Source organism: Microcebus murinus, chromosome 11 (genome assembly GCF_040939455.1).
Source record: "Microcebus murinus isolate Inina chromosome 11, M.murinus_Inina_mat1.0, whole genome shotgun sequence".
NCBI classification, from domain to species: Eukaryota; Metazoa; Chordata; class Mammalia; order Primates; family Cheirogaleidae; genus Microcebus; species Microcebus murinus.
Window position 1 is genome coordinate 31,688,885 of NC_134114.1, and position 26,083 is coordinate 31,714,967.

General features: G+C 37.8%; 1 protein-coding gene across 1 annotated transcript in view; it reads right to left on the bottom strand.

The window, feature by feature from the left end:
* OXCT1 (3-oxoacid CoA-transferase 1) overlaps positions 1 to 26,083 on the bottom strand; it is a 132,883-nt gene that overhangs the window by 10,300 nt on the left and 96,500 nt on the right. The window contains exons 14-15 of the mRNA XM_076007993.1: positions 18,403 to 18,492; positions 5,822 to 5,902 (exon numbers count right to left, since the gene is read on the bottom strand). Of these exons, the coding sequence (XP_075864108.1) occupies positions 5,822 to 5,902; positions 18,403 to 18,492 (171 nt within the window). The remainder of the gene's footprint in view (positions 1 to 5,821; positions 5,903 to 18,402; positions 18,493 to 26,083) is intronic.

Below are 26,083 nucleotides of genomic sequence, written 5' to 3' on the forward strand. Positions count from 1 at the left end.
AAGAAAAAGAGGCAAGGAGGAAGGCGTATTTGGATGGTAAAAGCACAGGGATGACTGGAAAAAGTTGATAAATGCTGCTGGGCAAAGAATTATAAGAAACAAAAGGCAGCACTTTGGGCCGGGCGCGGTGGCTCACGCCTGTAATCCTAGCTCTCTGGGAGGCCGAGGCGGGCGGATTGCTCGAGGTCAGGAGTTCGAAACCAGCCTGAGCAAGAGCGAGACCCCGTCTCTACTATAAATAGAAAGAAACTAATTGGCCAACTAATATATAGAGAAAAAATTAGCCGGGCATGGTGGCACATGCCTGTAGTCCCAGCTACTTGGGAGGCTGAGACAGAAGGATCGCTTGAGCCCAGGAGTTTGAGGTTGCTGTGAGCTAGGCTGACGCCACGGCACTCACTCTAGCCTGGGCAACAAAGTGAGACTCTGTCTCAAAAAAAAAAAAAAAAAAAAAAAAAAAAAAAAAAAAAAAAAAGGCAGCACTTTGAAGTGCCTAAGAGAAATTATATATATATAAAAAAAAAAAAACCAAAACCAAAAAAGCTACCCTGGCCCTGAAAGATACCCAGGGAACTATTACAACTTTCTCTTTAAGTTCTGTAAAAACACACAGGTCATGAGAGTAGAACATGAGAATATCCCTCCAATGCGCAAAAGCAAATGAAGATGCTGACGTTTAGGGCAAGCAGGCGAAGGCCAGCCTCACCTGAAACCTTCCATTACAACATCCTGGTCTGTAACAACATGTGATCGTAGTGTCAATTGTATAGCTTGACCTCAGCTGGTAGAATCAACCTGTTGTATCTGCTTTAGAACACATGCTTTCACACTTAGACATATGACAACTTGTGCGGAAGGGACCTACAAAGTCATTCAGTATAACCTTCCACCCAAGAATTATTCAAAACATTCTTCTCAGATGGCACTGCAGCTCTGCTTACATACTTGCAGTGGGAAGAGGCTCACTTGTCTCGAGGAAGGCTGTTTATTGATGGGAAGCTCTAAACTTAAAAACCAAAACTGCTTCCCCAGGACTTTAACCCTCTCAATCGATAGTTTTCCTCCAGTACACTGGACATTTTCTCTCTTTCAGCTCTCATGGCTAGTTTCTGCTTTCTCAGACTTAAATGTTACACTTTCCAGATGTTCTCTCTCCTCTGGATTTAACCTAAATTCAACTATTATTTGCAGGTTTAGCATCTTTGTTTTCATCTACTTTGGAAGTCAAAAGCCTGAATTGTCATTTTTAAATACAGTCCTGCTAGGAGGATAATATCATGACACAGTTAACAGGTAGAGGAACCCTGGCTTTGGAGCTGAACAAGAATTTCATTCTGCTGCACAACAGCTACACAATCTCTGGTGAACCTGTCCTGGCATTTGTAGATGTATATCATAAAAATCTACTTCCCAAAATTGTGATTGAGGAAAAATATAATAAGAAAACGTAATCGGAGCACCCTTCCTGGGACATAACAGTAACACTGTACAAGCATATTCTTACTCCTTAGTAGCTTAACATCTCACTGGTGTGTGAATCTAGATCAAAGCCCTAAAGTGATCATGGCCGCGCCCATTGATGGATATTTTTCCCCAGGAACAAAAGATGACTGGGACCAGTGATACTTGCATTCTTGGTTTGTTTGATGAATTCATAGATAACTTGGTTGACTAGAAAAGAGAGTTTAAATTTCAGAGAAAATATTTCAGCAAATTTCCCTTTTGTTTGTACATTTTTGTATTACAAAAAAAATTTTTAGAAGTGTGTGTTCTTAGATTTAAAAAAATTTATAATTTAGGAATGTCTATATACTCCATTAGTTTGCTTCATTCCCAAATGACATTTTTTTAAAGTGGATACTTTTTTCTTTGCAGAAAATGTTTCTTAAGCACTATTCATACTGATTTACTTTCTCCTGCATTATGAACTGTAAATTTATAAAAATAGAACAAGTAAGAGAAAAAGAACCTCTGGATTATGTCACTAAGAAAAGGTACAGAAATGATTTAGGGACAAGATAACTGTGGTATCCTGAATACAGATTTCAGTAATCAGGGAGATATAATTTACAGCAAATTGACTTATTGTTTCTAAACAACTTTTATTAACACTTTCATCAAACCTTATTTAGCACCCAAGATCATATATCAGACAGCCAAGCATCTATTATTAAAAAAAGAAGGAAACTTACTTTTGAAATACTTAGGAAGGTTTCCATTTAGTGGTATAAGGTATAAACAAAAACTTGATAAAAATGGGAACTAAAACCTAAAAGCTTCAATAAGTTAATTATCAAAAATAATATAGAAACTACTTTGTCTTACTGATAAATAAGTTAATTACTTTATCACTATCATAAACTGCTACATTATGGATAAAACACTCACAGCCCAGGCGCTGGTGATGAAGGCATCTTTCATAATCTCATTCTAGCAGCTCAAATCAAGGAAATCAGTCATAGCTTCTTCTTTCAAAAGGCAACCTAATGGAATTTTCCCTGGAGCTTATTATAGGATTCTAGTCCCATACCTGCTAGTGTCGGGCATGGATACATTCATTGCCCTAATGATACTACATTCTCATTCACTCATTCAACAAGTATTTACTGAGCATCTACCATGTATAGAGCACAGGGATAAACATGCAATATACTCTTCCTTGAGGTACCCAAAGTTCTAGACCTAGCTGTGCCCTTCTCTCTACTCATTCTTGCTATACAACGTTGTCTACAGATATCCAATTATTGCCCTATGGTAATGACTTCCACTGACTTTTCTTGTGAGCTCTAGATTCAAATCTCCAACTGTTCACTGAAATCTTTGATTGGATGTTCTCCAGAACATTATATTGAAAATGTGCAAACTGAACCTATCTTTTCATGGCTCCCATGGATCTCCACACTCATCCTCCTCCAGTTCTGGGCTTCATTAAGGATACAGCAGGTCAACCATCCTCTCAGAGCACTTAGGAATCACCTCTGTCTTACCAACCATGTCTGATTCATCATCAAATTAGGTTGAGTCCATCTCCTAAATCTCTTTCAAATCTCTCTTTCTGTCCCATGATTTAGGATCTTGACATTTCTTGCCTAATCACTGATAGATCCTTTTAACTAGACTTATCTCCTTTCTGCCTTATCTGCCTTATCTCCTTTCTCTCACTCTACATAGAGGCTACAGTGTTTTTTTCTTATGTAATTCTGGTTGTTTCCCCGGCTATTAAAAAAAATCAATGAAGGGTTCTCACTACTTTCCCTATGAGATCCACATTTCTTAAAGCTTCGACATCCTCCCATGATCTGGTGCCTCACTGCCTTTTCTACCTTAGCCTGCAAAATCTGGCCATGCCCTCACTCCAACTGGTTCCACTTGCAGGTCCTTGAACAGGCCATGACTTCTTAACACCTTCATGATTCTGCATGTTGTCTTCCTTTTGCTTGGAAGGTCCTCTTTGGTTTTCTTCTAACTTATAAAACTCCTACTTATCTTCAAGACTCATTGTTCAATCTATCAGTTTTCTTAACAAGAAAAGTACAAGTATTCAGTGAGTGTGGGTCAGGCATCATGCTAAATGTTAGGTAAACAGTGGTGAATGAGATAGGCAGAGTTTAGAGGTTATCTCAATACAGTGGTTAGTGCTAAGTTAGGATAAGTACAAGGATTCATGGAAGCACCCAGAAGATGTGGGGAGAAATGGGGAAAGCCTGTAAGAGAAAGAAATATATAGCTAAGACATAAAAGATAAGCAGGAATTAGCCAGATAGATGGGATAGGAAGAATGCTGCAGGGAGGATGTGCAAAGTCTCAGAAGAACATGGTCAGGGGATAATGCAATATAATCCACAGCATTTTAGTATAGCTGAAGTGGGAAGAAAGTTAAGGCAGAAAGAAAGAGAGGCTGGAGGAAAAAGGGTATATACTGCGAAATGCCTTGTAAAACATGTTAAAAGCTTGCATTCAATATCACCTAAAAGCTTTCCTTGATACCTCTGCCCAGACTGTCAGATAGCTTTCATCTATGTCCCTAACTTAGCACCTGCCACATATCTCTTTCATGGCCTTTATCATGCGTATTACTGTAACTGCTAGTAATGCTGGACGCCTGATGTCTAACCCCTCTTGAGTGTGATCCCTGAGGACAGAGTCTGTGTCCTCCTCCTTTCTGTAACCCACCACTAAGAACAGCTTGCTCAGAGAATGTACTCAAAAAATGTTTAAATGAATAAATGAACTAAACAATATGGTAGAAAGAAAAGGCATAAAAGTTTTTTTAAATAGTAATAAACTTAAATAACAATGTAAGTTATGTCACAAGAAAACTTTAGATGATGCTTGCCCAAATGAACAGTGGGCCACTCTGAGGATGAATTGCTGTGTGCTGAGATGGTGCAAGACCTCTTCATAGCAAAAGAGGCAAACCGCATTAGGCTTAAAGGACAGGTAGCAGTGGGGAGGCAGAGACACAAGTGGGAGGCACTGCAGAGAGAAGCCCTGAACTGGTAAGAATAAGGCAGGACACACCTGGAGTCAGGGAGTAGGCAGAAGGGCTTGTGGGAGAAGGGAGAGGGGGGAAGAAGGTTGCTAGAATTATCCTTAGAAGGATTCATTCCCACTCTATTAAAGAAAACAGGATGAAGGACCACTTTGCCTTTATTTTCAAAGTAACAGATTCCTCTCAACAGCCTCTGTCCATAGTTTGGAAGGGATTCAAGAAATGGTAAACACTCAGAAAACAAATGGTGAGATAAAATACTCTGCTGTTTTATCCACCTGTTCTATAATCACCCTTATGACATTCCACATAAACAGCTTTGGGGAAGGCACCATTTAGGATAAAGCCTTCCTTAAAATCTGGTTTCTGGGAACTACTATGAACCTCCTAACCTACCTCAAAGGCCTGCTTTAGGGTGCTTCATGCCACAGCCCAGTGAAGGTTAGTGAGACAGATTCATGCCAAGACACGACTGCTACAGCTCTTGGCAAAAGGAACAGCATTGAAGCAGGGGCAGGAACCCTGATACAGATTATTCTGTTTTGTGGCTTCATCACAACACTGAATCAAGTAGCACCATCTTCCCAGCTGACTTATGAGAATTATGTCATTCCAATATCCTAGGTTTAAATCTCGATCAGAGAGGTGACCAGCTGCACGCGGCCGCTGGTGATACTTCTCTCGGATCTGAACAGCTTTCGTTTGTACCACTGGCCAACATTTTTCATCTAAGGAGAAAAATCTAGAGAGGCCCTTAAAATGGCTGTTGTGTTCTGATGCCCCACTTTACATTAATAAACAAGGGCAGAAAACACAAAACACTTGTATTCTGCAAGACACAGAATACATCTGGCTTACTGTGGAGCCTATACTGTGATTTGCACCCAAAGATTAAAACCTAATTTTGACTGAATTTCTTAAAATGAAATCCAACAATTTATACTTGTGATTTAGGAAAAAAAAAAAAAAAAAAAGAAAGGCAGGAGTGATAAATATATTCTTAACTTTGCATATATCATCCAGCTTGGTATCTTTAGTCAAAATATAAGGGTTAAAAATCTTTTCTCTGAATATATCACACTGTCAAAGATACCAAAGACAGTAGCTCAATTCTGTGTGTATATTTTTCCAGAGAGTTGCACATGAATTCTACATTTAAAAACATCAAATTGACAAATTTCCTTATACATACTACCCATGGACTGAGTTAATACTATGACTATCGATATAATACACTTTCAGGAAGTAACAAAAATTGCTAAGAATGCTTATAAATAAAAAAAGGTGGTGGTGGATATTGGCAGAAATAAAGAGAGAAAGGCACTTTACCTTTTCAGTAATAATGCGGTTGACACATTGCTTTCCGGTCAGTGGTAATGTACATTTCTCCATGATTTTATGTGCATTTCCCTGTTTTAAAAAAGAAACATCAAAAAGAGTAGTCAGGGAGTAATTCTTATTTAGAATTAGTATAAGTACAGAAGAAACAGGAACTATCAGAGGAAATTGTCTCCTAAGTACAAGCTGTTTAAAAATCTTTGCACAGTCATGCTTTTTTACTGTCTCTCTGGAGGCAGCATCTGTCCCTGAAATAATTTAGGAAGAAAGCCAAATGAATAGCCAAAGTGTAAATGGTTTGGTTGGGAAATACCGTGCCACACATTTGACCTTGCAAGCCTCAGTCCTTGTGTCATCTGGTGTGAAATTTCACTTCTAATATCCTGCTTATTTTTCTCTTCTGGAGAATGGTCTCCTTGAAAAACATGGGCAGCTATCTGTCCAGGATATGAAACATATACAGAACACAAATGCCTAAGTCTTCTTTTAAAAAAAAAAAAGTTTTATTTGTTAAAAAGGTAAAAATAATATGCACACAGAACACAGCAGTGCTGGGCCCTCTTTCTTATCCCTAGACTTGTTCTCAACAGCAATCCATTTCAAGGTATTTTTGCTTTTAGTATTTTCTTCTATTCTTCTACACATTTTCTTCTTACATCCACATTTTTAAATATTATGTTTACCATGCTATTTATTTCTTGATTGATCAATTTTAGACATTATTTACTGATTCCTTATCATGGCATGATTCTACTCACTTTCTTACACAGCTATTTGCTCTTCCTGGAGTTTGTCTGAGCCTCAGTTTGCTCGTTAGCAAATGTTTGCCCTGGCCTCTAAACATATTTTTTCAGTTACTTTTAGTCATAGTACCTTTCTTCAAGCATAAAATAAAAGAGGGAATTAAGAGTGAAAACCAGGTTTTCACCCATTAACTCCCTCCATCCAGCCCTGCCCTCCCCGTCCACTTCCCACCTGCAATACAGAAGTGGCCCTGCGGCACATCTGCGGAACCAGATGAAACACTGGCTCTGAGGAGCTGACCTTCAGATCATTTTCTTCTGATTATGACTAAGCTCCTTTTTAAGTATCAAGCACCAGAAGCCTAAATGAATATTTCCTTTGAGGTTGAAGGCTAGCCTAGCATATCCTAGATTTTCTCTTAAAAATGGCAAAATGCTTCTATTGTTTCCTTTTGGATCTAAATGCGTCACATATGATATCACCATCATCTTTAGCCACCTCAATGTTTTACCTATTTAAACATATACCTGGTATTTAGTGTATCTCTCGCCCAAAACTGGTGTCAGACCAAGTATATGGTCAGAGGCAATGAATTCCAGATAACTGGATTCAATTAATAAGATTTTATTTCGTGTGATAATTTGTCAACTTAGGAGTGTACCAGAAATTAAAAAGGTTTTGTGTACTTAAACCAGTACAAAGCATTAAAGGTATTAAATCATTTTTTAATGAATACATGTATGAATTAATGAATGGGAAGAGAAAGAGAAGTCTATTGAGAATCTTGGATGTATTTCAAAAAAAGACAAACTCTATTACCTTAATTCAGTCAAAACTGGTGCTAAATACATACTAAATGGATAGACATAACACCTTTAAAAACACATTATATGTTTCTGGATCTTAATGTATTAGACAATTTATAGCTGTAGAAATAAAGCCTCATTTTCACTTCAGTTTTAGTATCTATTTTCCTTTTCAGATTGCAAAATTTGCACATGCCACAGAAGCTAAATTAAGTAGGTGAAATTAATGATGAATATTCAAACTTCTACAGTTGTCAGGTCCCCTTACATTTAATATAACTCAAATAAGCCATGTCATAATGAATTCCAGGCCTGACTTCAAACAAAGCGAACAATCTGTAGGCCTCTGAAGAACATTTTCTGCAGGGAGCTCTTAACTCTGTTCTCATTATTTAAGCAAGATCTGCATCTGGTGTGAAAGCAGCCACTTGGATTTTAATGAACGACCAATTCCATTTAAAGGGGAATCATGAATTTCAACTGACAGAATTAACTGCACCCTACCAATAGAGACCTTTTATAGACCATTTTCTGCATAAACAGTATAGCACAGTGGTTAAGTGTGCAGGCTATAACCAAAGGACCTGCATGTAAAACCCACCCTGCCCCACACTGTCTGTACAAGGCCTACATGCCTATGCTTCCCCATCCATGCTCTACCTCACAGGGTTATTGTAAGGCTTAAATGAAATGCAAGGTTCTGGCACTTAGCAAGTGCTCAATAAACGTCAGCTGGTATTATTTATACAACCCATATTTAACATTTCTATAATCCACCAGGGAATTAAGTTCCTATATAAAATCTGACATAAAATTGTGTAGAAAATGGCCCAAATATAATTTCTGAGACACCAAAAACTAATGAAAACACAACACATATTTGGGGGCAAATCATATGGCTTGCCTAGGAAACTGGCACCAAGTATATTCTTGTAGTTAGACCAACAGAGCTAGATGATTCCATCCACATTTAGTTCCAATACATAACACAGATCAAGAAAAGAGAGAAAATGAGATGCAAAAAGATTAAAAATGTCACAATTTCAATATTCAACAACAGGTTAGCTATGAAGCCAAAATATGACTAGCTCCCACGTTAGCACGCTCTTCTAACCAAGCTAGGCTGAGCCTTACAGTGTGCTATGGAAGCTGCATATATTAGTGATTCACAAAGGAGGAATAAGTGCTGAGTTTCCAGCATTTAAAAATAAATCCTAATAAAGAGATGCAGTATAGTGTGGCAGTAAAGAACACCATATTAGGAATGCAAAGACCAGGTTTTTGGTCTTAGCTCTGCCATTTAACAGTCATTTGGTCCCTTAAATTCTTTGTGCTATAATTTTCTCTTCAGTTGCCTTACACTACTTAGCTGATCATTGTAGAAATCACATTAAATGTTCTGAAAGTGCAATAAACTAGGAGGAACTGAATCTATGCGCAAATAACCAGGGTTGTTGAGGTGCTAGGGACATTTTCATCCTTATTCTTTCTTTCCTTCTCATGAGATGTCAGAAAACACAGAGGAATGGACAGAAAATGCAGCATTAGAAATGCTTTCATTAGTCCTGAAGGCTCCTCGTTTCAATACGCCCTTATTTGTTAAATTCATCACAACCTTGGTAAATACCCAAATCCCTTTCCTGCACCTGCTTCCCTAGTTTTTCTCTTTTTCCCCCTCAGCACTTACAGGCAAGATGTAGGGTAATATACCATTCTCTTTTTAAGTGACTTAAGACCCAAGTACTTTCTATCACTTGTGTCATGGTAATCTCTCTTTAATTCTTTAGGTGTCTGAATGAAATCCTAGGCCTAAATTCCGCAGTAATCAACAACTCTGGTTAAATGGTAATAAATCCCCTTGCTATCATAACAATAAGAGTTATCACAATGAACTTAATCCCAAGTAAGAAGCTCTCTCTTTCACAACAGAATGATTTTTGCTTTTAATGTCAACATTTCATTCATCCGAGGCAACTGGGCATTCGTTTAAGATTTTGCTTTATATAAAGCTTCATTTCATGCTCATCTTTTCTGCTAAGTGCTTCTTCATTGTGGCTGCAATGTATTTTTTTTCTTTCAGGCACCTTCTTTGGGAAAGCTCTAATGATCAACTACAGAGAAGGCATAAATTCTAGGAATTGATTGTTCTTAAAGGGACCAAGCCTTTAAGCCTACCTGGAACACATACCACCATGTACCCCATCACCCCAGATTCAAATGTCACCACCTTCCTGTGCTTCAGGACTTCGCTCAGGTGCCACTTTCCCTGGGATAACCTTCTCCAACATCCCTATCTTGTGCCATGGTCTGGTGTCCCAGAGGCATCCCTGGGCGGTTGGCCCACTTGGGTGCTCCTGTGCTTCCCTCCCTCACCTCACATGTCATTGTTGACCTCCTGCCACCATCCGCAACACACCCTGAGCTAACTGAATGCTGAGACCATTCCTCTTGGTATCTACAGCAATCAGTAGAGCACTAGCAAACCACAGCGATCAGTAAATGCTGTCTGAGTATTATATTTCTGATTCAAGGAACTCCAATAGAGTTGGAGCTATAAAATGCCATGTGACTAATGTCTATGGACCACTAGAGGCTGCCTTCTAGTTCTAAGATAAGAACTTGTACATTCCTAGTATCTCTGAGCTCACTAGGAGAAGCACAGCTAGCAGAAGTATGTGAAAGGTTTTATCACACTTTGGGGAGACAGTTAAAGGTATTATAAAAAGGAGAAGCAAAGACACCTCAGGACTATAATATAAAACATACAAATGTAAAAGTAAAGAGAGAAATCAGGAATTACAGGTATTTTACTTCTTCCACCTGTTCCCTCCTAAAGCTTCAAGGCTCGCTATAATCTGCCAAAAAGAGGGGCTACAAAGGCTGAACCTGGCAAGACAATACTTAATACTTTGTCTGGTGGCACAGGGAAGCCAATGGCAGGTCTCTCTTTGGGCTTGCCAAAATATCATAAAAGGAACCTGATTATCACTGCCCCTGCCCCTTCCTTCTCCTCTCTGATCTCTATGCTTAAATCAAGTGAAATATTTTCTACACATGCATCCCCATAGATACAAAATATTGGGGAATGCTGTATTACTAAATACAATGACTGCTCCATTACTATGATGATTAATGTGGTACACAGAAAAGAAGAACAACAAGGTACAAAGAATAAAAGGACAGGATGAGATTACTCACACTGAGTTTATCCTCTTGGGATGTTACTGGCCTTTACACAGCACCTACTCAGTAGAGATTCCAACAATCCACACAGGACTTCAGTGGAGAGACTCCGCTAACTCAGAAGCAGAGAACATTTGCTATTATGAGTGATTCTTACATGTAGAGGTAATAACACTTTGTGGTCACAGTGATACTCTCAACGGGAAGACTAGCTAAATGAAATAGCAGACACAGCAAACCATTTCCCTGAAAACAGTCTTCAGGGCTTTAGATTTTAGAATAGAAGGCCCCTTTTTTTTTAATATACTATAATACAAAAATCATTATCATGGCCAAACTTTTCTCTGCAAAGGCTGCATCCTATGACCTCCAATCTCCAGGTGGCAGACCCCAGGAATGAGCAGAAATTACTGTATTTTCTCTTCCCATTCATGAATTGTTGTGGTACCTTTAGCTTCTCTTAGCATTAGTGTTCCTTTCCATTTTTAAAAATGTGTATACTTGTGCACATAAATGCAAAGTTGTAGAATGTAAAGTCATTAGTTTAGTTAAATTCCATAAGATATTTTTAAGAGCAGTACTGGTTGTCAGACTGTGTTCTGTTTCCCTTCCACCCTACCTTATAACTTTTTTTTTTTTTGCAGATATTTCCATCATAAGAGAGAAATAAAAGGCAAAACTATGTAAGGATTAATATTTTCAAAGGTAAACTTTTTTCCCCAAATACATCTTGACTACTACATAGTCTAATTAACAAACCACAAAAGAATGACAAGCTTTTATAAATGGAAAAAATTAAACCAGCTGAAACCCTTATTAATTATGAATTACCCTAACAAAGGAATACTTTATTTATTTTGGGATACTTTTTAATGTTGCTGAAAATTATCTCAAGAATGTTTCCCAAGAATGGATTTTCTTATAAAGAAAAAACCCCTCATCTTTGTTGGCTTTTGGTGACACATTTGGTCCAAAATAAATGAAATTAATAAACTTCATTTACCTTTTATAATTCCTCTCCCCAAAAAGACAAGATAAAATAGAATTCAACATTTCTACATGAGTCCTGTCCTATCAGACACAAATTGCAGGCTGAAATGAAAGAATCCCTGACTATAATTTGAATCCATATAATGAAATAAAGAACTTCAGCAAAGGTAAATATAAAAGGTCATGTAAAAGTTAATATAGGTAAATATAAAGGTGAAATACGTAACTATAAAAGAGAGCAAGGTATTTTTGTAACTTTTCCTTTAGAAGATTATAAATACAGATGCCTAAAGCAATAATTATAAATATGTCCTGATGAGTATATTTATAATTTAAGGATAAGTATAGTTTGTATGACAAAAGCAGTGCAAAGAGAGTGAGTGAAGCTATATAGGAGTGTACTTTTTTAATACTAATAAAGTTAAGTTAATCCAAACTAAAAAAATTATTCACAAAGATTTATTTTCAACTTCCTAACAATAGAATTATGATTCTCTTTATCCCTTCAGAATTCAGACTCCTACTGTAATAAAAAATAAAATCTAAACCTATTTTAGAAATAGAACTCTCATTTAGAAGCTTTGCTTGTTTCCAGTAAATGACAAAATAACTGTATTTCTTTGCTTTTGTGGTCTGAAAGTTATACTCAGGAACACATTTCCAGTACACAATACTGAGAACAAAACATTTTCTTTATGCTGTTAACAATAATGGTACTTGCCAAAAAAGAAAAGTTTAACAAAAGAAAAACAAGGCCCAGAGGCGGGAATCCATGGACTCTGGCCTTGGTTTTGCTCTTCATTTTTCACTTGACTTTTATCAGAGTATTTAACCTTTATAGAATTTGGTTTGTCTGTCTTTGGAAGGGAAGTATAAGACCTATCTCACAAGAGTATTATAATGACAAAATGGAGAAAGCTAGCACGGAACACCTTGGAAAAAATTTAAAGTGCTCTCTATATGTTCAAAGTATTAGTATTTGAAAAATTAACTCAACGAGTACTTATTGAACCATTATGTACATGAGGCATTATTCTACTCAGTGCTTATAAGAGACAGAGCCCTTGCCCTGGGGGAGCTTGCACTGTACTGAAGAAGGGGGATGAAGGATCATGGGAGGAGGTAAGACTCCTGTTTTATACAATAGGGTAGTCAGAGAAACCTTCTCTGGTATTTTCAGTCTGAGTGAAGTAAGAGAGTGAATCTTAAAGATATCTGGGGAAAAGCCTTTTAGGCATAGAGAATAAATAACAAGTACAAAAGCCCCAGCCAGGATGAGCTTAGAATGTTCCAGGAACTTTCAGGAAGTAAGTGTGGCTGTAGTTAAGCTGGTGACAGGAAGAATGATAACAGATGGAATCAGAAAGGTAGGGGGGATGGGTCAATAAACCACATTAGCCTTAGAGACAATTACAATGGTAAGGACTTTGGACTTGAATCTAAGAGATGGAAAGCCATGGAGAGCTTTTGGGCTAAGGAAAAAGTGACATGATCCCATTTACATTTTTAAAAAATCACTCTGACCACTATGTGAAGAACAGACCCTGTGCGTGTACGCATATGTGCCTGTGTATTTTTTCCCACCTAACCCCTCTCTCTTTGCTTTCTGACAAAAGAGACCTAACTGTATATCCCTTAACACTCATGGTCCTCCCACATCCAGTGTCCATTCCCTCATTCCCTGCAACACTTCAGTCCCTGTCAACTCTGCCCCAACCCTCATATCTGCAAATGCTCTGTACATCCGGTGGGAAGCCTCCTGTTTGCTCCTCTAATATGGTGCTGGGAATCAGCTGCTTGACTCTGCACACTCAGCTTTGTACACCCTCTACCTTGTGTACTGACTTTTATGACTCTCCTCCCATGAAACTCTCAGCTGCATGAAGGAAGGACCACATCTCTCCCTTTTTATTTCCTCAGACCCTATCGTGATAGTGCCTCACACATAGTAGGTCCTCAGTAAATATCTGATGCCTGCATAAACAGGTAAATTAACACATTCACATAAGATAATTCTACTAGATTTCAGAAAAAAGAAATATTCTAAGAATATTTCTTTGGTAATTCATAACATCTAGAGGACAGAAGGCACTAAACCAGCAAATTCATAAATCGTTGCCTCATTTATCTATGCTTTTGTGGAGGTAGTAGTGAGCCAGATAAGAAGGGAGAGAGAACAAAATATGGAAACACCTAAGAACAGGAAACAACATGATGTGTTTGTGGAGATCCTAGCAGAACTAGAGTCCTGGAAGCAAGGATGAGGTAGGCTGCTGGGAAACCCATCACAAAGGCAGGTGGGCCAAGGAGAACCAAGCAGTGCTGACTGCATTGAAGGATTCTCAACAGCAACATCTCCATCCAGCTTCTGTTTTAGACTGGTCAGTCTGGCAGTGCTGTGCTTGATTACTAGGAAGTGGGGTCAGCCCAGCAGTCAGGGAACCTTCGGGATGCTGCAACAGCAAGCTATGCAGACGTAACAAGGACTCAAATAGGGATGAAGTAGAGATACACAGGCGAGAGCAGACTGCAGGAGTGCCATGGCTGCAGTATTCATAGAGCCTGGTGTAGGTGGGGGTAGGGGCAGAAAGGCACCATGGATGTATTGCCAGATGAGGGCTGGAAAACCATCACTTCTCTAGTTGGGCCAAACAGGAAGAATAACATACTTAGGGGAAGTGATGATTGTTTTAGTTGTGAATGTGCTGCAGCTGAGGTGACCAGGTGGAGCTGTCTAAAAGGAGTTAGAGATGCAGTTCTAGAGCTCATCAGAAAATTCTAGTGAGGAGAAAAAAAGGATTCTGAAGGCACTAAGTGAAAAATAGTTGGTGCCAAAAATTTCGATGGCCAAGAAAGCTGCAGAGCAGAGGGCCAAGAATGGAGTTATGAGGGGTCCTGGCAGCCCCATAAAGGAGGGGATGGGCATCTGTGAATGCAAGTGGGTGGAACAGCTCTGCAATTCTCAGCATAGGGTTTACAACTTTGGGTGCAAGGCTGTTGCTGAAGTTAAAATCTTTATCAGATGGACAGAAGAGGAAGATAGGAAGTCTAATGTTATTGGGTTTATCTTTAAGGACATGACTCAGAAATTATACACATCACATAATGCTCAAATCCCATTGACCCAAACTTGGTGGCATCGATCTATGCACAAGGGATGCTGGGAAATGTCGTCTGGCATTGAGTTGCTGTGTGCCTGGATGTAACCTGGAGGACCCTAATACAAAATGAAAAAAGGGAGATGGGTACCAAGGGATACAATTAGATTCTCAGATTGTTTTCTTTTAAGCACATTGTTGATATCTGCATCACAGAAGCAAGAAGAGTTTTGATGAGGAAAAATGAATGAGAGAGAAAGGGGTAATTCTGAAACCTGAAGCTTCCAGAAAAGGGAAATGTCAGTGGAATGCTGGTGCAGAGGGAGCTTTGTGAGGATGCAACATGGTGTAGTAGGATGCACACAGGCTGGACCAAACTGAATCACCCTCCCAGCTCTGCCACTTCCCTTGAAAAGCTTCTTGCCTGCCTATGCCCCAATCTTACTTCAGAGGGTCACTGAGAAGCTGATGAGATAAGCACATATGACGCCAAGCACAGCACTCCACCTGGTAAGGACTCAAACTTTCCTCCTTTCCTTCCTTCTCTTCCCATTTTTAGAGGGCAGAAGATAGGACATGCCAAACAATGAGAAGGAAGTTCAACAAGGAACGTGGCTGGATATCAAAAAAACTTTGCCTATTTCATAATTTTGCCTCAAACCCTGATTGCTAAGCTTAAATGTATATCATGTTACAATGCCAGTCTGACTCCTGTGCCTGCCATACATCCCAGAAGTAGTGGGAAGACAGGGGTTAACTCCAGAGCATTAATAGTAAACAAACAGGTTTCAGGTTCCAGAAGCTGCTAGCACATGAACTAAAAGTACTGGCTGGCTGCAAAGGCTTGCAAGGAAAGAGTTTCCTTTGTTTGATTAAAAAAACAAAAAAGCATGTTTTTAAAGGTCAGGCAATGCTACATTTGTAAACAACCTAAATCTGTAATCCTACAGATGAGGAAAAAGAATAAAAGGGCCCCACTGAAAACTGGTTAACTGTTCCACCTACTTATGAGGAAAAAAGTAGCAGCACAAGAATACAAAATTATATTTCTTTTCTTGGGTTTTAATCCTTCATCGTAAACTTCTCACTCTCAGATCTTATAAAACTCTAGGGATTAGTTCTCTAGGCTGTTCACTTAATCATAAGGCAGCAGAAGTTACCTGGCATGTCTAAAAGAGCAGATCATTAACTGGAGAGGTTACCAGCAGTGAAAAACCTCTCCTCTCCACCCTCTTTCTCAGCCCCTACCAACCTTCCACCAGAGCAAAAGATGCAGAGCAAAAGTGGTGAGGCCTCCATGTTCCCTTGAGCTAGTCCAGAACAATGAGTCGAAGTGAACAATACAGATTAGCAACCGCACATTCTAGGACCATAGGTAAAACGTGATAGTGAGGAGAAGAGAAACTATTGATTTCCTAAGGATAACTATTAAGTATGAACAAATTATTGTTTTAATCACAAGTACTTTTTTTGTTGGTTTGTTCAAATGAAAGTATCTAGAGAAAAAATACCTAACTCCAATTCTGGTCTAGAACTCAAAATTTCCCCACTGAGAGAAGAGAAAAGGAAAGGTAAAAACATGATCTTGCCTCTGTGGAAAGCTTTAATAAGGGATTTCTAGTCTAAAGTTTGAGGCACCATTTATTTCCCTCTATTAGAAATTCCAGCTGAGGAGAAAGAAAAGACTTCAGAAAAAAAAAAAAAAAAGAAGAGAGAGAGAATTGGCTAAATATAGCCCTAATGTTTTGAAAACAAATGCATAAAAATAACCTAAAATAAGTGAGACTTCGGTGCCTATGTATCAACAGTACAGTTAATAACAAAAGGAAAGTTGGAAAGAGTTTTCTCCAAATACAGTATGTTCCAGAAAAGACTTGGATTTGATTTGTATGCTTGGCATCCTCTTGCCTCTGAAATGAAGTATTTTGGATGCTTTTGCAAGGCATTTCTCTGAAGTTTTACCTGGCTGGTTCCATTTCTATTGTTCCATATTTATGCACCACTGCTTACTTCACACTGTTTATTATGATAACTCGGATTGCTGTTTTTACAACAAAATCATTTTGTGGCACACATCTCTCTGTGACAGAACTCCCCCAGGGGAAGCAGGTGAGGTGCAAATCTTCCAGTTCCATGCTCTTACATAATGCGGTGCCAGTAAATAAAAACAGAGCAAATGAACTACTACTTCCACTCAGATCAGCAACTCTCAAAGTGAGCCTACGCAGATCAAAGAATAAAAAAGAATACACAAAGAGCATAAAAGATAAAGAATACTTACCATTCAGTATCAACTTTTCAAATTAGCAGAAGCCAATGGATTCAGGTCAGGAAAATAATTAAGCTCATTTGGTTCAGACATTGAGTCTGGTACAAGGAAGAAAGTTAATAAAAGCCATTCTGACTTGAGTAAGGTGATATCTCATTGTAATCTTGATCTGCATTTCCCTGATGATTAGCCACATTGAGCATTTTTTATGTTTATGGGCCCCTTGTCTATCTTCTTTTGACAAGCTTTTGTTCATGTCTTTTGCCTAGTTTTTAATGGGGTTGTTTGATTTTTTTTTTCTTGCTGATTTGCTCAAGTTCTTTGTAGATTCTTGGTATTAGTCCTTTATCATTTGTATAACTTGTGAATATTTTCTCTGTAGATTGTTTGCTCTGCAGACACTCTTACACTTATAACCGTAACTTAAGTATTATAAAAGAGATCCACATAACTAAAAAGATTTGTACTCCCATAACATTTTGAAAGAAAAAAGAAAAAAAAAAAGAAAGAGTCAAACTTAACAAGTACAAGATTCCCTGAACTGGTTATTTGGCTTAGTCTGTTTGTGCTGCTATAATAAAATACCTTAAACTGGGGCAGGAGGCGGGAGAAGAAAGAAAGTTACACTGCTAGCTCTGTGGTGAGATGACAGGGCCTCAGAGCCAGACACATCTAGGTCTAATCTCAGTTCCACTAGTTAAGTGTCTTCAGAGGTCAGGCTACTTGATCTCTGGGAAGCTCTGTTTCTGGACATGTAAAACCTACTTATATATCAAGCTCATGGACATGTACACACAAACACATATAGCATGCTTAGTATGCTGTTAGCAAATGGGATAAGCCTCCAAATGGTAGCTATTATCACCATAGGATGAAGAAGGAGGAAGACTGAATGTAAGTTTCATGAAATCAGTGATTTTGGTCCAATTTTGGTCACTGCCAAATCCTAGCACTCAATAATTTGATGATTTATCAAAACAAAAATATAATACTTTTCAGAATAAGGACATTTGCTATCATTAAGTCCACCATTTTCTAACACCTTCTGGAAATGGCACCTCACAGCTCCGGTGAAAGGCCATATTATCCATTTCAAAATAACTATTGTTAAAACCCACATTCTATTGTGCTTTTCATTTTACTCAGATAACAACCACTACAATCATCTTAAAACCTGAATCAATACATCTGTCCCAACATCTTTTCACTGCCTTTGGAGACATTAAAGCTTTTACTTTTAATAGGTATGCAGGGCAAATATTTGAAGAACACCCTGATGTTTGGCTTCACTCAAAGTTAAACAACCATTTAGCCGAAGAATAATAAATAACTGCCTTTATTTATCATCTTTCTTACACATAAATGCTATCACCTGAATGAGCCAGAGAAAACAATAAAAACCACAGTCAGGTGACCTGGTGTATTGAGTTTCTACATATCGTAAATTTCAAAAAGCAGCACCCAGGGAACAGAATATCTTACCTTTGCCGAATGTTCCATGGTGACCACCACTTTGGTTTTGGCACTGGACACTAAATCCATAGCTCCACCCATTCCTTTCACCATCTTCCCCTGAAAAACAGAAACAAAAAATAAGTAGCTCTATATCTTTCACCTCTTTAGTACGTGGTGGAACAAAATTACTTGCAAAAACAAGCCACCGGAATCATTAACAAGAAAAATTCAATGTCTTTCATTGCTTAGTACTTGAAACTTTACGACCTAATATTTTGCTACTCTATTTTTCTATGGTTGAAGGAGAAAGTTCGGAATAAATGTTATGTCACATTTATTATGTGTTGCTAACATGATTTTGTTGATGACATATTACCAATAAGACAATTAGTGCATAAGAAATATTTTAAGAACCTTTCCAGAATTCTGGTACATTATTATTATTACAAAATAGCAGATTAAAAGCCAAACACCCCTGACATCCACTTCTTTTTAAACACATAATTGACACCACTGAGTCTTTAATTACAGGCACTTTCTAAGGCACTCTTTTGGATTTCCTACAGATTAAAATGCCATTAGGTAGTACGCTGAGACACTGATGGTATTTCTCTAATAATGATGAATATGAAAGGTGAGTCTGTCTAATACTTGGCATTCATCTTGCTCTTAGAAAAATAAAACAAAAACATATTCCTCTGAAGCAAAAACAGAACACAGAAGCAGAGTTCACCATCCTTTCACCATTACCATCTATTTGTGTTCATTTGTCCATACCTCATCCATTATACATTTACCAACCACCTTTTATGTGCCCCACACTCTGAAAAATTCCCAATGGAGTCTCTTCTGTCTCCCAGTTACAGAGTTTTGGAAAAAGCAAGTGTTTCCAGAGATGACAAAATAAATTCTTACTAAAGTAGACTGAAGACAATTGTCTTCTAACATCAAAACCTCCTTAAAATTTTATCTATTTTTTTAAACCCAAATCCTCTTGCTGATTTGCCAGTAAACTCTGAGAGGGCTTTCAGCCCCTTTCTCATAATTTAGAGCTAGAAGATTAGGAAATGCACTCAACACTTGGCTTTAAAACGTGGTCTTGAATCCCATGATATCAGAGACATCTAGGAGGTCAATGTGACATAACATGAACTGAATTAGATGAGCAGTATAAATGGAAGGAGAAAGTAATCACGATGTCTTTGTGGTCTCAGTCTGCCACTGAATGAGATGGACGGCAGCCGGCAATAGTTGGAGCGTGGGGAGAAGTACAAGGTACAAAATGAGTCTGGTTTCAGACATGTAAGTTTGAAGTGAAGCAGAATATCCATGTGGAAATGCAAATTTTTAAACTTCTATAAGTGATGCCTTCATTCTTAGGCAACTGCAACTTTAATAAAGAAGGCACCAATTTATTAAATTGGTCATGATATTTCTGTAGAGAACACTGATACCTTTACGGCACAAAATATGGATAAGTCAGAGAGGGAAGCTGTCCATCATAAACTCTAATGCCAAAGTTTGAGATTTTTAGAGCTACAAAAGACACTAATGCAGCTCCATGATAAAATGTCTCCACCTGCCATGGTGAAAACATCCAGACAGCCTCAGCCTTCTATAGACAGTGTCAGGGGTAAGTGCTATAAGAATGAGGAAGCAGCAGCCAAAGAAAACCAGAAACAAAGCAAGCATGTTAAAAATTTCACAAATTAGAATATACCACAGGCAAAGTTTGTTCCCTATGACACAATGATTACAAAGATAAAAGCTTGACAGCTTCTAACAGGAAGCATGTCCAATTTAGGTGAATCTGATTTACACATTTTAAATCACTGTCAATTAGTTAAGAAATATTTATAGAGCACCTACTGGGTACAAAACGCTGTGGTGGCAGAAAGATGAGGCACTATAAAACATGGTAGATGAGACATCTTTTTGTTTCTGTTAAAAACAACATTCTTGCTTGACTCAATATAAATGAATAGCCTTCACCACTCAAAGAGATTCAAGTGCTTTGATGTTTCATCACGAAAGCACATGCTACAAATTTCAAAGCACTATGTTGATACTTAAATTAAATGTTTGTTTCCAAGAATGGAAAATGCAAAAGACTAGGTACAGAACACCTGAGATCTCTTCTGTTAATTATGAGACATCAGCAAAACACCAAATCTCTCTGAAGTTAGGCTCGTTATTTAGACACCAGGAATAACAATATCTGTCCTATTATAAACCTATGGTAAGCACTGTATGAGATAATGTATGAAAGTGTATGTAGTAAATAAAATTTATGAATGCATTCACTTATATCTTCATTCAGTCAATTCAACTTACTGAATGTCTAGTATAAATTTGGTATCATACTGGGAGCTGGAAAACATGGTTCTTTTCCTTAAAAAGCTCATTGTCTCAGGAAGGGAAAGTATCCATGAGTAATCAAAGAAACTCTGACCGAACTTCCTTCCTCTAAAAGAAGTATCCCTCACTTCTCCCTCATTCCAAAGTAGAGCTAAGTGCCTTTTCCCTATGTCCTCAGTGTGTCATTCTATCATAGTTCATTTTCCCTTTCCTTCACCCCTTTCTTTGCCTTTCCCCACTCCCCTCCTTTCCCTCCCCTTTCCCGGTCCCTTCCCCTTCCCTTCCTTTCTTAATCTCCTTTCTCTGTTTCTTTCCATTATAAGAATGTGGATGAGTGAACAGATGAATGAATGAACCTAACATAGGTATGTTCAAGTTCTGGCAGAACACTGAGGATGCAACTGCTAACTGTGCCTGGGGACACAGGAAGGGAAGGAAGTAGCTCAGAGGATTTGATTTGAAACAGGAAGAATTTCACAAAAGTAATTTGCCAGGTGGGGAGAACAATACTACAAAAGAGAAGAGCAGTATCTTCTAATAGGAAGTATTTCTAATAGGTTAAGAACAGAAACCTTCAAGTATCTGGTTTTCTTATTCTTTTAGTATGTTCACTGTATCAGAAAAATAAAATGTTTCCCTCCATTTCAATTCCCTAAGGATTTCTGAAACAGAAGCAATTACTAAAGGAAGACAAGTCATTCCTATCTACACTGGTAGAAAAAAATCAGAGTTATACAAGGTACACACTCTGTGATGCCAAGTGAGAAATTCATCATCATCCTTCAATCCAGCTTTGCCAGGCATTCATTTGGGACCCCACTGCTTGCATTTCTTAGCTCTCTGTTGCACTTAGGGGTGGTCATGTGTCTGAATCCCAGACAATGAAAGAAAGGGAGGTGGTATTTGTAACTTCCAGGCTCTAGTCCATAAAAATCTCTTCCATGGAATCCTTCATGTTCTTTCTCCTGCAATCTGGACATTGACATCGAGAGGTGACCGTAGAAGATGGCTGAGCTTCCCTCAGCCTGAGTTCTTAAATGATCATGTGTAGCAAGGCCCACTTACTTGGAACCACATTGTGCTGTTCAGTGAGCGAAACATGAATGCATAGAGTGCTAAGCCACTGAAACTGGAAGGCTTATTTGTTATAGGAGCTAGTGTGACTCATGATGATGTGGTGCCAAATGAGTCATATGGAAGGCTGAGAATTCAGTGTGGAATTAGAGCTAACTGTTTCAGCTGTGCAACAGAAGGGGACCTGAGCCAGCCTCTTCGGGAGACATTTTACTACTCTCCTCTCCTGGTCAATATGCCAGACACTGTGCCAGGCACAGTAATTCACCTCTTTATCCACATGTCCAATACATCACTTGACATTTAGCAGAGGAACAATATACATGCTGAGTGAATGAATAAAATTAGAGTTTATGAATGGAACAGATTATGGGAAGATGAGAAACAGCACTACAAATTAAGGGAACAACTGAAAAGGGATACAGACCCTACTCCATCCCCATCTTCCTCCCCAAAATTCAACATCCTATTCAACATACAAAACAAGAACCTGATAAAACAGGAAGCTTAAGAAGCTAAAAATACAGCTTTAAATAAATCACAAGAGGGAAAGTGACACTTGGGGAAAAATAGGCCTATAATGACGAAGAGCTCCAGGCATGACTGAAGCACTGGGCCAGAGTGACACAAAGTGTGACTTTCTTTAAAATCTTATCAGCAAACATACATTTCCTGAATGGTGTAATGTGAGTTCTGAAATGCATTCTGGCTAGCATAATGGAGAGATGATTGCTGGATCCTCATTTCACAGCCAGCTCATTTTTTTGCAGTCAAGGTTTGACCCTGGCATCAAGTATGGAAGAAATCTGCAATAAAATGAGCTAGCAATGCTGCATGTTTCATTATGCCACAGCTATACAATTTGTCTAAAAAGATACTGATTCAAGTATTATCCTCAATTTACAAATATTTATTTAGGGTCTATTATAAAAGATGAGAATTAGAAATAAAAGACGAACATATTACCTACCTTTTCCCCTAGAAAATAGATTTAAATTAAAATTAATATTGTCAATACCATGTTTCCCCGAAAATAAGACCTACCCATAAAATAAGCCCTAGCAGGAATTCTAAGCATTTGCACAACATATGCCCTATCGTGAAAATAAGACCTAGTGATGGGCGTGGCTACGCAGCGCATCTGCACGACCCATGCTTTTCATTGTAGAGTGGTAAAGAAGACAAGCAGCTCTTCTCATCTGCCCCATGAGAGCTCTATTGCTCAACATGAGAGATTGGGGCCAATAGTTCTAAAGGAAATAGAGTTGCAAGAAATTCAGGATGGAATTCGGGATTTGGAGAGTTATGATGATGTTCCAGAAGAAGATGACTTAATTATATTTGAATGAATGTAGATTGTTGTATCATGCTTTAAAAAAATAACACATCCCCTGAAAATAAGCCCTAGGGTGTCTTCTTGAGGAAAAATAAATATAAGACCCTGTCTTATTTTCAGGGAAACGTAGTATATTTCATCTACTTTGATCCTGTTTCCTAATACCAGAATTTTAAAGAAAGTAAACTAAAAACTACATTATGAAGGCAATAACATTCAAATATTAAGGCATCAAAGTACAAATATTAAATTGCATTCCCAAAGAAATAGTAATTCAAGTTCTAAACATGACCTTGGGTGATATTTTAAAGATTTTACAAAAAGGTAAACTGAACAGTTCTGTGCAAAGCTATTTAAAATAAAAAACAGAACACAATGAAAATTATTCTTGCCACCACCTTTATCATTAGGACATAAATAGTAATAGTAAATGAGCCATAAATAGTAATGGCTCATTTCCAGATTTTTCACCTCTAAATTTCTGGTCTTAAGTGAGAAATAATTTATAATATATACAAACAATTTTTAAAGCATTTTTAAGTAATGCTATATACCAAAGTAGAAAATATGAATCTACTGGAAGTAAAGGGAAAGATAGCTGTGATTTATTAATAAAGCTAGGGCTTGTTGCTCAATATTAAACACCGTAACTTTAAGCACCCACCTCAATCCAAATGTAAGCCTCCTTATTTCAGTCTTCTCCACTATTAAGAAATTCTCTAGGAAAAATAAAGATCCTCTAAACACGCTCCTAGCTAAAGAGTAGGAGAGAGGGAAACTAAGAAGGATAATAATATTTGTTTAACCACAAAAGAGCAGGTTATAACTCCCTTCTTTAGGGGAAATACAAAATTTATAATTTTCCCTAGTTTAGCAAAGTTATTAGAAAGTTATAGCAGAATATTTATCTTTTCTGTATTATACTTTATTTCCAAAACAAAAAGAAAGTGGTTTTTCTTTCAAAGATTTATTATATATCCCAGGACAGGTGAATTGATCATATAAGCCAACTAATATAGAACTAAAAATATAATGATATTCTTTATTGCTAGATATGTTAACAAAACTGCTTATAATAAATATCAATTATCAGCCATAATATGGGCTTTTAAAAAGGCATGTCAAAAAAGCAGTATTCTGATAAACTCAAAATTTCATTTTAATACATTCTCTTGTTCCTGTTTTCTCAGGGACTTTTTTTTATCCATCAACCCAGTTTCTCCATCCTCTCCCTCTCTACAGGTCTTCTCTGTGTTTCCCTCCCAGAGATAAATCTGGTTTCTTCCTTGATTGTGCCCTCAAAGTGAGGACTGTACTCAATCTGTTCTCGAATCGTTAATCAACTGATTTAGTAAACACCTTGTGGGTTTATTTTACTATATTCCTGGACCTATCTACAGCATTTTACCATCGATACCTTGTAAGAGGCACCTTGTCTCCTCTGTAGCCACCTCCCCCACATCTAGCAAGTTAATACAACAGGGGCCTTCCAACACCCCATGCCACTATGCCTGGCATCACTCTGATTTATCATATTTGTTCTGATTAATCAGTGCCAGTGCCTGATCACCCCTAATTAAGATCACCTGTCACAGTTGTAAGGCACTGCCTCGCTCAGTGGAATATAAGCCTCTTACCTTCTTTGTTAATCTCCAGCCCAGTACAGTGACTGATACATAACAGATTTTTTTTCCATATGCATTTAAATAAACTGAATTCCATCTCCAAGTAAAAGTTTTTGTTTCTGAAAATACAGTATCAGAAAAAAATATTAAGGTACACTAATGAAGCTAAACAAAACTGAGGGCTTTACCTACAGAGAACAAGAAGAAGGGGGAAAAAAGAGGTGACTGAAACAAGATGTAAAATTAAAACCACCTTAGGAAGTAGCAAAGTTTAAAAGCTTAACAATTCTGGGCCAGGCGCGGTGGCTCATGCCTATAATCCTAGCACTCTAGGAGGCCAAGTCCTTGGATTGCTCAAGATCAGGAGTTTGAAACCAGACTGAGCAAGAGTGAGACCCCGTCTCTACTAAAAATAGAAAGAAATTAATTGGCCAACTAAAAATATATAGAAAAAATTAGCTGGCCATGGTGGCGCATGCCTGTAGTCCCAGCTACCTAGGAGGCTGAGGCAGAAGGATTGCTTTAGCCCAGGAGTTTGAGGTTACTATGAGCTAGGCTGACACCATGGTACTCTAAGCCGAGGCAACAGAGTGAGACTCTGAATTAGAAAAAAAAAAAAGTTTAACAATTCCTTGGCTGATGTGGGAAGGGCCAAGATGGAATAAAGAATATGGTACTTTGAAATTGGTCTGAATAAGGACATTATTGTTTTTATCCTCTTCTGAATGCTGAATAAATGTTATTTAGTAAATATCTAAAGTACAATGAATTTCTGTTGTTTATTTTTCCAACTGGGGAGAAAAATAATTTATAAAATACCCAAGGAAAAGAACTAAGGAATCTGATATACCTTAACTGTTAGCCATTAATTAAACATCTACTTAATACATGTTAGGTGTTCTGTGCTATCCTCTGAAAATACAAAACTCCCACTTTTGGATAGCTTACAGTTATTGAATGCCCTCTTATGTCCCGGAGGCTAAAAGAAATCAAGAAAGCGAATTCTAAAATCCTAAAGCTATCATTTCTATTTTCTTTCAAAGATTCACAAAGGGTAAAGTCCATTTCCCTACTCACTCTAGCCTGGGCAACAAAGTGAGACTCTGTCTCAAAACAAACAAACAAACAAAAAACAAAAACAAACAAAAAGGCAAACAAGGAAACTCTATTATAGTTAATAAATTGTAATAGAACCAGTGATATGTACTGATTCAAAAATATTTTATGATAACTATATATATTACATTATTTGATAAACATGTACATTTCCTAGTTCCAGGCAGAATAGTAGAAAACAACAATTTACTCTCTATAC